The sequence below is a fragment of the Panthera pardus genome, unplaced genomic scaffold (assembly GCF_024362965.1).
Source record: "Panthera pardus isolate Hobbes unplaced genomic scaffold, ASM2436296v1 HiC_scaffold_4, whole genome shotgun sequence".
Taxonomy (NCBI): Eukaryota; Metazoa; Chordata; class Mammalia; order Carnivora; family Felidae; genus Panthera; species Panthera pardus.
Genome location: NW_026526969.1, coordinates 2069620 through 2081663, shown reverse-complemented (window position 1 = coordinate 2081663; position 12044 = coordinate 2069620). Strand labels below are relative to the sequence as shown.

General features: G+C 47.3%; 1 protein-coding gene across 1 annotated transcript in view; it reads left to right on the top strand.

The window, feature by feature from the left end:
- GALNT17 (polypeptide N-acetylgalactosaminyltransferase 17) overlaps positions 1-12044 on the top strand; it is a 446372-nt gene that overhangs the window by 328278 nt on the left and 106050 nt on the right. Inside the window, exon 6 of the mRNA XM_019421727.2 lies at positions 3460-3577. Coding sequence (XP_019277272.1) covers positions 3460-3577 — 118 coding nt within the window. The remainder of the gene's footprint in view (positions 1-3459; positions 3578-12044) is intronic.

The following is a 12044-nucleotide window of genomic DNA, read 5'->3' as shown; positions in this document are numbered from 1 at the left end:
AACTCAGACGCTCAACAGACTGAGATCTGCCCTAGGAATCTGCATTTATCTAAAGAGCCGTCCTGGTGATGCTGGTGCCCCTGGGCCAGTCTCAGAGAAACATTCTTTCGCCCATGGGGTTGTGCCCAGAGCCACCCGTCCAAGCGTGTCTGTTGACTAACTGTGCCATCTGATGTCGGCTGCCTTGCTTGCCCTCGAAGGGTTAGAAAATACAGCATCTTGGAGCAGGAGTTCATTACACGTGTCTGTGAAGGTTGGGAACTTGGCGATGCTGAGCATGGGCTTTGGGGAGATTGCCTTAGCATACCCGAATTTCTTTTCTTTCTTTTTTTTTTAATGTTTATTTTTGAGACAGAGAGAGACAGAGTGTGAACGGGGGAGGGTCAGAGAGAGAGGGAGACACAGAATCTGAAACAGGCTCCAGGCTCTGAGCTGTCAGCACAGAGCCCGACGTGGGGCTCGAACTCACGGACCGCGAGATCGTGACCTGAGCCGAAGTCGGCCGCTTAACCCACTGAGCCACCCAGGCGCCCCATCATACCCGAATTTCTTGATGTGCTCAGCACTTGCTCTCAAAATTGAGGTGGCCCGGGTGCTGCCTCATGTTCCCGCTCCTCTGCAGACCCCTGCACTTGGCTGCACTTCTCCAAGTTGCTGGCATTTCTCTATCACTGGGGGGGGGGGGGGGGGGGGCCTGGCTTTTAGCTCTCCCAGAATGACCCTCCCCTGCAGTTTGCCCCTCCTGGCTGTGTGATAACACATCCTCCACCCCCTCTGCCTCCCCCCCCCACCCATTGGTAAGTAGGAGGAGACAGCCCGTGTTATCATCACTGGTTGCAAAGAACGGAAAACCATCTAACACAGTTTGAGTCAAGGAGGTAGAACACAGTGACGCGGGGGGTCCCACGTGACCCAGGGGTGCAGAGCAGAGCCCGGGCCTGTCAGCTGATGGGAGGCCAAAGTCATTAAGCAGTCCCTCGCCAGGGCCTCACACCCCCACCAGGCGTCTGCGTCCTGCCTCCGCACAATCGTGCACTTACCCGGGGGCCCCTGCAGCTGCCCCAAAGTGGCGCCCTGAGTCCTACAGACGAATGAGACCAGCAGCCTCCTGATCCCAAGTCTCAGGAATACCGTGATTCGGTGGACCCAGTTTGGGGTTTGGTGTGCATTCCCGGTTTAGGTCACTGAGCTCGGGGAGGGTGGGCTCGCATAGTGCTTTTCCATTCGGGGGGGGGGGGGGGCGGGTCAGCTGCCTCTCTCTGAGGGGCGCGGGGCTGGGAGAAAATGAGCAAGTGACGTGCTTCCTTTCCCTGGTGTAGCAGGCGTGGCAGAGGGTGGCGTCCCATATATAGAGGTGTGATTGGCATATGATTTGTGGAGACAACCTTATGGATGGGCCTCACAATGAGAGGGCAAAGGAACAGAGTTCACGGAGCCCCTCCTGTATGCCGACTGTATCTCTTTTCACAGCAGGACTCTGTAGGGACTTCTCTGGGATCCAGGGCACTCCGCTAACATCCCATAAGTACGGTTTCCAGTGGGGTGGTGCCGACATTCACACCAGGCTGATCAACTCCGAGCACTGATTTTTCCAGGGTTCCAGCAAAAAATGTTTGCTTAATAAATGGCTGTAATGAAAAGAGTAACAACCGAGAGATGTTCCATGGAGTCAGAGATCGGGACATTAGAGAGTCAGGTTCAAAACCAGGAGCCACTGAAGATCTGACATTGAGGTTTATGGTTCGGCTCAAGAGAATTCCATCGAATTAATACTTCCTGGTGGCCCCAGTGGGGTTTCACCTGCCTGCCTGTCTCTTTTCTCGAGGAAAGCATCTCAACAGCATCTCTGGCCTTTGGCAGGGTGGGCGTTTGCCGGCTCCTCTCCGAAGACTTTTCTGGAGAGTGCAGTGCAGCAGAAGGGCCACGGTCAAGGACTTTGAAGTTTGATGGGTCCTCAGCCCTACCCTGTGACTCAGGTCACCAAATATCCACGGGCCTCAGCTCTTCCGTGGCGATGGCCCCACCTTCTTCCCAGGGCTGTGGAGGTTTTTAAACGGGACAGTGCCTGAAGAGAGGGCTTTGCCCTTGTGCTTGAGACTCCTTAATTGCTTAATAAATGGCTGTAATGAAAATAGTAACATTAATCATATTACGTAATATTATTAGTATATAACAATATTAATTTGTTATTAGACTTAGAGTTGCTTGAACACGGGAAGTATGTTGTGTCTTTCTCTCCCTGCTACAGCACTGGTAAGAGGCCTTAGATATGGTAGGTGGGAGAAAATATTTGCTGAGTGAATTTATTATACGGGGTACCCATAAAGTCTAGAAGCAGAGGCGAAAGGGCAGAGTCCAGGATCGGCTGGTATGACCCCGCAGGACACGATGTAATACTATATAATACCAGACAATATGTAATGTATCAGCATGCCATCTGTCCTTAGAAAGCATGGGTCTGTGCTTCATGGGGAATTGCAGTGAATGTGGTAGATTAATACCGCAATCCTGTCAATTCCGCACATACGTCCTTGATATTTTGCTTCAGACGGTGTCTGTCTCTGATTTTCGGTGAGCCAACTTGTGCCTTTGGCCTGCCCTGGAAGGCAGAATGAAGGGGATCAATACATACAAAAATAAACACTGAGTCTTTGTTTCCGGACTTTATGGTCACGGGCCACCCTGCCGATCCTTTTCGTCTTTCCTGCCGGGCGTCCCCTTCTCGGAGGGCGGAGGCGGTCTCTCTGTGGGCACCAGTGGCCTCCTGGATGAGTCTTCTCCCTTCTCGTTCCTCACCTCTGAGCTTCTTCGCAGCTGCCGAGGGATGCGCATCCCGTCACACGGCTGTTGCCAGACATACCATGAGAATCGTTCCCGTGTTTGCAGACCCCACGTGTCATGGGAGCCCATCTTGTGCAAGCCGCCCAGAAGCTCGGTTGTCGCTAGGTGGTTTGGGTCCCCGAGTTGCTCTGAAGCTCAAACAGAGCTTTATGCAAAGAGGGCGTGTGGGAATCGAGGATTTCAGGGAAGCTACTTGATCTGCCGGAGTGAAATCCAGCACCTGTTGTGATGGCTTCTGGTTTTGTCACCTGAGTGGCTTCAGCTCCCCCTTTTTTCTTCATGGAGACGTAATTACCATCTAACGCTGTGTAAAGCATACATGTTGACTTGATACATTTATACGTTGCAGTATAATATATATTGCATATAATATTATGCAATATGATTACCACCACAGCATTAGCCAACCCCTCTGTCACATCACGTAATTATCATTACGTGACATAATTATGTCTCATTAAGAGACAACCTACCGTGTTTGCCTTTCTCTGTCTGACTTCTCTCACTTAGCGTGATGCCCTCAAGGTCCACCCGTGTTGTTGCAAATGGCGGCATTTCCCGCTTTCCCGTGGCCGAATGATATGTCGGCTGACTGTGACTTCGTTCTCTCTCCTGCAGGACACCAGCCATGATTGGCTGCTCCTTCGTGGTCAACAGGAAGTTCTTTGGTGAAATCGGTCTCCTTGACCCTGGCATGGATGTGTATGGAGGAGAAAATATCGAACTTGGAATCAAGGTTTGTGCACGGCATCCTTTCCCCCTGGTTTATTCGTGTTTGTGAGCACCGCTGCCTGATCGTCCTTCGTGTGTGTTTTAAAGCTCCTTTAGCTGGTGAGTGGCAGGATCGTTCACCCATCCCCCGCTCCTGAGGATGTGCCAGCCCGGCTGTCCCAGGGGGAATGTGGGGAACCCTGGGCTTTCCCTTCTCCAAAGGTTGAACAATGTGTTTCACGCCTTGGTGACCCAGCTTGGACCTGAGCCGCAGAATTCGGTTCCCACATCCACCCAGTTTTGATTCTTCCCTTAAATGTTTCTTAAATTCAACTGTCTCCTTAAGTAGTATCCTATTGTATACATGTCGACGATTCAGGTACCTCATGGAATCATAAGATGCCAGAAGAGAGAAGGACCATGTTCTGTGGGACCCTTCCTTTCCTTAGAAATGCTTCTAAGGGGGAGGTTAGGGAAGGGTAATGATAGAACATTACCCAGATCAGCTTCACTGTTAAGATATTTTGGATACAGTTGACCCTCCCACAACGTGGGTTTGAGTTGCACGGGTTTACTTACATGCAGACTTTTTTCGATAAATACAGTACAGTGTTGTAAATGTATTTTCTCTGCCTTAGGAGTTTCTTAATCAGGTTTTTTCCCCTCTGGCTTCCTTTGTTGTAAGAATACAGTATATAATACACATAACACAAAATATGTGTTAATCGGCTGTGTACATTATTGGTAAGGCTTCCGCTCAGCAGTAGGCTGTGAGTAGTTAAGTTTCTGGAAAGTCAAGGCTTATACATGGATTTTCAACTTGCACTCAGGTGGGTGATCAGTGCCCTGAACCCCTGTGTTGGGTCACTTGTACTGTGTTTTGCTCAAGATTTTCTTTGAAAAGCGAATTCCAGTGTAGAAAAAATAAAAGTTGAACACACTGATGCATTCCGACCTCTTTGTTTTAGAGTGAAGTCAAATGAACCCCAGCCAGGGGTTTGGCTTGGGTGGTTCCTTGAGGACCCAGTAACCACTGAACTGGTATGTCTTCCTCCATACCACAAAGAGCAGGTGGTCTTTGTGTCCCTAGCTGGAGCCTCTGTGTCCACTGTCCTTTGTCCTGACCCTTTTCATGCCTGAGCCCCTGGGAATCAGGCTTGTTAGAAACAGCTCAGGACACAATACGAAGTTTTTAAATATATTGACTTTCCTTTGCTTTCCTCTTCTGCATTCCTGTTTTTGTTCTACCAGGCGGACACTCAGTCTGGATCCCCTACCCTCCTCAAAGCCTGCTCTCTATTTGACTCTCTTATCCCTCACTGCCCAATGCCTTCCACCAGCCCCTCGTCTGTACTGGATCCCCGTTTGTGGGACGAAAGGCGTCATGCCCTCATGATATAATGACCTTCTGGGATACATGAGTGAAAGGGGATGGTGAGGACGTTCCCTGGATCCTAAAATCGCTCCCTTTTGGAGACTGCAGACTCTTCCTGTGCTGTCAATGTCAGGCTGGGTTCTTTCCTCGAGGGAATTTGCATAGGATTTCTTTGTAAAGCCCAGCAATTAAAAAGCCTATGAATATGATATTATAGCGAATACATTTGTCATTCATCCGTTTGGAATTTAATTGAAGGAAAAGATCTGGACCCAGCACGATGAACTTGGCCTGTAACTCAAACCTCTACCCGTCCTGTTCCCGTCCATTTCTCCTTGTTCTGTTCTGCTGCTTTGTATTTTCTTTTCTTTTCTTTTTTGTTTTAAAGTTCTCACTGACCTCTAGCCTGCCATAGAATTTACTTACTTATTAGGAGTGTTGGTTTTCGTCGACCTTGCCCTCAGTAGATTGCCCTTTATGGGGCCCCGATCTTTGCTGTTTTCACCTTTGTGTTCCATGCATGTAGAACCATGCTTAACACATGGCTCGGTAGGTGTCTCTTAGGTTAATGCTTGAATGTCTGTTAGGAATCTGTGATAACTTGTTCCAGGTACCTATCTGCAAAGGAAATGAGCTGATGGAAGCCCTGCCTTGAAAAAGTTAACCTTTTTTTTTGTTTTTAATTTTATTTTTATGATAAGACAGATTTGAATGTCTCTATATGCTGTTAGAAGGAAGCCGGTGAAGGGTAAGACATCACCAAGAGAGGGGAGAACCAGATGATGGGGGGGGGAACACTGCCCCTATGTGACCAGGCACATAGGTAGAGGAGTTATGGGGACAGGAGGGACTCCCGGATTGATTGCCACTGCCTGCTGTGTTCTGGGGGAAACAGAGGCTGTGAGGGCAGAATTCAGGGCTAAGGCTTGCTAAGACGTTGGTCTCCCCACATTTGCAAAAGTATTTGCTTTGCAGTGACTTGGAACTTGCAAAGGGCAGCGTGGGGGGCTCTGCCGGGCTCCGTGGAGATGGTGGTCCTGTGTGGCTGGCCCCAGCCATGAAGGGGGCAGGGGGTGTGTTGGCTTCCACCCCAAAGCACAGCCCAGGACACCAAAGCCGGCTGTACCACCATCCCAGGGGCCAGTGGGTCCTACTCTGCACGCTCCCCAGGAACAGGCTAGAGTGAACGGCCCATGGAGTCTGCTCCCAGTCCTGGCTCCCCTATGGTTCAGCTCCTGGCTGTTCTCTGCACGTCTTCATGAGCACTTCAGATGGATCGAGGCATGGATGCCACCCTCCTGTGCACTTACCTGCCGCCTACTGTATACCCAGGCATATCCAGCATCCACGCTGGAGGTGTGGGATTGTTTGTGCCGTATTCCCGTAGATTACGTCGTCCTGCCAGTTGTGAGCTGACTCCACAGAAGCCTTGGTTTTCTGCCAGTTCTCTTTTTTTTATGTTTATTTATTTTTGAGAGAGAGAGACAGACAGAGTGCGAGTCTGGGGTGGGGGCAGAGAGAGAGGGAGACACAGAATCCAGAGCAGGCTCCAGGCTTCGAGCTGTCAGCCCAGAGCCCGACGCGGGGCTCGAACTCACGAACCGCGAGATCATGGCCTGAGCCGAAGTCGGACGCTTAACCGACTCAGCCACCCAGGCGCCCCCTCCCCAATTCTTTTTTTTTTAAGTTTATTTATTTATTTTGAGAGAGAAAAAAAAGCACGAGTGGAGGAGGGGCAGAGAGAGAGGGAGAGAGAGAATCCCAGACGGGCCCCGTGCTGTCAGCACAGAGCCCAATGCAGGGCTCAGTCCCACGAACAGTGAGAGCATGACCTGAGTAGAAGTCGGACACTTAACCCACCGAGCCACCCCGGCGCCCCAGTTTTCTGCCAATCCTTAAAGCAGGAGTCGAGTGCCAAGACCAAGACCTGGGTTCAGGGTCCACGTAGTTACTGTCTACGTGGTACTCTGTGGTTCTCAGGGTGTGGTCCCCGACAAGCAACATCGACCTCATCTGGGAACTTGTTACAGATGCAGATTCCCAGGCCCCATTTCGCACCCGCCGAATCAGACACCGTGAGGTGTGGCTCAGCAACCTGCCTGGCAACAAACCATCCAGGTGATTCTATTACACACCCAAGTTTGAGAGCCGCTGGTCGACACCGCAGCCTCAGCCAGCTTCCTGGTTAAACACATGCCTTTTCTCAGAAAGTAGCTCGGGTGAGGCTCCACACCTTTCAAGGCTGGGTGCCCCTCGCGGCCACTGCAGGCCCTCAGGGCGCCCTTCCCCCTCCCCTCACCCCCAGCCCACCTTAGCTGCCAGCACCTTAAGTCCTCCTTAACTTCAAGGGCAGGTGTCTGGACCAGGTGACTATAAGGTTCTTGAGGACAGGGCTCCCTTTTACATGAGGTCATCGATGTAATCTATTTTACAAACTCTGTTCATTCTCTTGCATTTTGTGCTATTTCATGCTGTTACGAACACAAATTAGATGACTAAAAGGGGCAGCTGGGTGGCTCAGTTGGTTGAGCATCTGACTCTTGGTTTCAGCTCGGGTCATGATCTCATGAATCAGGAGCCCCATGTTGGGCTCTGCACTGACAGCTTGGAGCCTGCTTGGGATTCTGTCTCTCCCTCTCTCTCTCCCTGCCCCTCCCCGGCTTGCACTATGGCATTCTCTCTCTCTGTCTCTCTCTCAAAATAAATAAACATTTAAAACAAACGAATGAGGTGAATAATAAATACATTGTTAAGAAAGCCATCCCCACTGCTTGGAAAAAAAAAAAACAAAAACAGAGCTTTGTTGAATATACACACACCTGTATGGAATTTTCGTTTGGTGCCCACATACAGTTATACACATTGACCTGTAAGAAATGACACATCTCGTGCTTTAGTTAAGTAGGCAAATTTTAATACGAGCACACTGTCTTTCTTTGTGATTTTTTCTTCACCAAGAAATAGGTCCCCCTGCAATCTTTCTAACTGTTCTTTGAAATTTTTGTTGTTGCCTTTTCATTCCATCCTAAGTGAGTAAGGATGAATCATGAGAATCGTCATGCAAAGTCTCACTGTGGTTCAGGGAAAGATACTAGCAGGGTTGACTCCAGGGCCGTTGCTCAGGTGGAAGGCAGCTTGCCTGTGACCAAAACGATCGATACGGGGAAGGGGGGTGGCGGGGGCGGGGGGGGGGGGGAAGCTCTTCAGGACTGAAGGAATAAATGAGATGAGAAATTGAAAGGTTTCATCTTGTTCTGAGTAACATTAATCAGAAACTATTAACAAGGCATATTATAGTAACATGTCTAAATGGTAAGAGCAAAGAAATTCTCCAAGGAGAGAAGACCACTTAGATTCCTTTTAAGCGGTGTAAAAAATCAGATGGCTTCAGATTTCTCCAGTATGTCCGACTTCTCTGGGAAGAGAAGGCACTGTCTTATTCTGAAGCCTTGTAAAAAAGAGCGACACACAAGTTTACTGAATCCCGTTGGGCACAGCCGTTCCTAAAGGGAGACAATAGAAAGACATGATCAGATCCTCTGGCTCTCGGAAAACATCTTGCCTTGGTCAGGAAGCTCAAGAACTAGATACAAGGCAGAATTCCTGTGTGTGTGTGTGTGTGTGTGTGTGTGTGTGTGTGTGTGTGTGTTGTTGGCAAGTATTTGCCAATTTGTGGCAAGTATCCGAGCCTGCTTCGGATTCTGTGTCTCCCTCTCACTCTCTGCTCCTCCCCCACTTATGTTCCCCCTCTCTCTCTCTCTCTCTCTCTCTCTCTCTCTTTCTCTCTCCCTCTTTCTCTTTCTCTCTCTCTCAAAAAATAAATAAACATTTAAAAAATACTGTACTGTATACCTAAGTATTTGCGAAGATCTAGAGGGTGTGGGGAGGCACAGCTGGGATAATCTTCTTACCTGGCTCAGTCCAGCCTAGAACCTTCCCTGTGGTTCAGCTTTTGCAGGAGGCTCCACAACGGTCGCAGCTGAGATTCAGACCCATCACGATGAGTGATGGCAAAGGATGGATGTATTTTAATTTGCTTAGAGTCGCAATAACATTCTTAAACAGCAGAGTTTGACGTGGCCGCCACAGTTGCCGGTGGCAGAGTACGTAATGACCCCGGGCCACACCGTTTTCCTAAAGAGTTTGGATGCCATTGTCATGACCCAAAGGGCCCAAGGTTGGCAGCCCCGCCATCTTGCCCAGTCCAGTCCGCTTGAACTCAAGACACTGAAGACCTGCCTCGTCACCCATTTGGACCTCCCGGGCTCAAGTCTGCTGTATCTATTAAATGTTGTGATTTGGTAATGGTCACTCCTGGGGGAACCAGACCATTGGTTCTATTTAGTTTTCCTGATCCTTAGAGTATATGAGTCTATTCCCCCTTCCCCACTGGCGTTGCTCATGTCTGGCCATGCAAATGACTTCATAGTGCAGGATTAGAGGGTGTCTGCGATAAAATTCAATAACTACCAGTGTGATCGGTATGAAAAGACAGGCTGGGAGGACGCTATGGGAGAATCTAGCAAGGGAATATAACTTAGTCTAGGGATTGGGAAGAGCCTGCCTAAGGGAATGATATTTAAGACTTTAAAAGTAAGGTGAATTGAAATAGGCAAAGAAGGCATGGGTGTGTAGTGTGGGAGTAAGAATGTTTGAGGGAGTTTCAGTTAGACGAGATGCGTAAGTCCTAGAGAGCCACTGCACAGTATAATGCCTATGGTTAACACTCTGTTGTATACTGGGGAGCTTGGGTGGCTCAGTCAGTTAAGCGTCCGACTTCGGCTCAGGTCATGATCTCGCGCTCTGTGAGTTCGAGCCCCGCGTCGGGCTCTGTGCCGACAGCTTGGAGCCTGGAGCCTGCTTCGGATTCTGTGTCTCCCTCTCTCTCTCTGCTCCTCCCCCGCTTATGTTCTCTCTCTCTTTCTCTCTCACTCTTTCTCTTCTCCCTCTCAAAAAATAAATATTAAAAAAATACTGTACTGTATACTTAAGTATTTGCTAAGAGGGTATACCTTGTGTTTTTTAAATTTAATTAGCTTATTTTATTAAGATAGACTTGACCTATGTCACTGTATACATTTAAGTTGTACCGTATGATAGTTTGAATTATATATTTTGTGACACGATTACTGCACTAAATTTAGTTAGCATCCACCATCTCATATAGGTACAAAAAAAAGAGAAATCAAAAAAAAAAAAAAGTTCCTCATGTTGAGAGCTCTTAGGATTTACTCCCTTAAGTAACAACTTTCATATAAATCCTAGAAGTGTTGACTATAGTCATCGTGCTGTACGTGTTATATCCCTAGTACATACTTATCTTATAATTGGATGCTGCTTTATTTTTAATATCTTTTTTTAATGTTAGAGAGAGAGAGAGAGAGAGAGAGAGAGAGAGAGCATGAATAAAGAATCAACTTCTTTATTCATTTATCTGTCGATGAATACTTAGGTTGTCTCCACGTCTTGGCTGTTGTAAATAATGCTGCCATGACCATGAGGGTTCATGTGTCTCTTCAAGTTCGTGCTTTCATTCCATTTGGATACATTCCCCAAAGTGGAATTGCCAGATCGTATGGTCATTCTGTTCTTCATTTCTTTGAGGATCGTGCATACTGTTTACCATAGTGGCTGCACCAATTTACCTTCCTAGCAGGAGTGCAGAGGGGTTCCCTTTGCACCACATCCTCGCCAACACTTGCTATCTCTTGTCTCTTTGATGATGACCATTCTCACAGGCAGGAGGTGATAGCTCATTTCAGTTTGATTTGCCTTTCTCGAATGACGGGTGATGTTGATCATCATTTCATGCACCTGTTGGCCTTTCGTGTATCTTCTTTGGAAAAATGTCCGTTCGGGCCTTTTGCCATTTATTGATTGTTTTTTTTTTTTATTATTGAATTGTGGGAGTTCTTTATAAATTTGGATATTAACCCCTTATCATATATGTAGTTTGCAAATACTTCCGTAGGTTGTCTTTTCACTTTGTCGATTGTTTATTTTGCTGTGCAGAATCTTTTTGGTTTGACGTAGCCCCACTTTATTTTCTGTTGTGTCCCTTGTGCTGCAAGTGTCAAATCCAAACTATCATTACCAAGACCCAGGTCAGAGAGCTTTTCTTCTGTTTTCTTCTAGCAGTTTCATGGTTCTGAGGCTTACATGTTCAGTTAATTTTTGTGAGTGGTGTAAGCTAGGTGGCTGGTTCCATTTTATGACAGGTGAATATCTAACTTTCCCAGCACCATTTATTTAAAGAGACGACCTTTTCTCTTTTGAGTATTCTCGGCTCCCTTGTCAAATATTAGGTGATTATATATGCTGGGGTTTACTTCCGGGCCCTCGATCTTTTCCATGATCTGTCTGTTTCATGCCAGTATCACACTGTTTTGACTGCTATAGTTTTATAGCATAGCTTGAAGTCAGGAAATGTGACGCTTTCTCTCTGAACTTTTTTCTCAGGATTGTTTTGGCTATTTGCGGTCTTTGGTTCCATATAAATTTTAGTATGATTTTTTCTACTTCTGCAAAAAATGCCATTGGAATCTTGATAGGGATTGCATTGACTCTATAGATGGCTTTTGGCGGTATGAACAACATTTTTTTTAATGTTTATTAATTTTTGAGAGAGACAGAGAGAGAACAAGTGGGGGAGGGGCAGAGAGAGAGAGAGAGAGAGAGAGAGAGAATGCAAAGCAGGCTCCAGGCTCTGAGCTGTCAGCACAGAGCCTGACACGGGGCTCGAACCCACAAACCATGAGATCATGACCTGAACTGAAGCCAGACACTTAACCAACTGAGCCACCCAGGTGCCCCTGGTAGTATGAACAATTTAACAATATTAATTCTTTCAATCCATGAATGGGGGCTATATCTTCATTTATTTGTGTCTTCATCGATTTCTTTCCTCAGCGTCTTAAAGTTTTCAGAGTAGAGATCTCTCACCACCTTGGTTACAGTATTTTATTGCTTTTGATGCTATTGCAAATGGGATTGTTTATATTTTTTTGGATTTCATTGTTAGTCTATAGAAATTCTACTCATTCTTCCTGTTAATTCTGTGTCCTAGAACTTTACTGAATTGATTGATTAGATCTAACATTTTTTTTTTGGTGGAGTC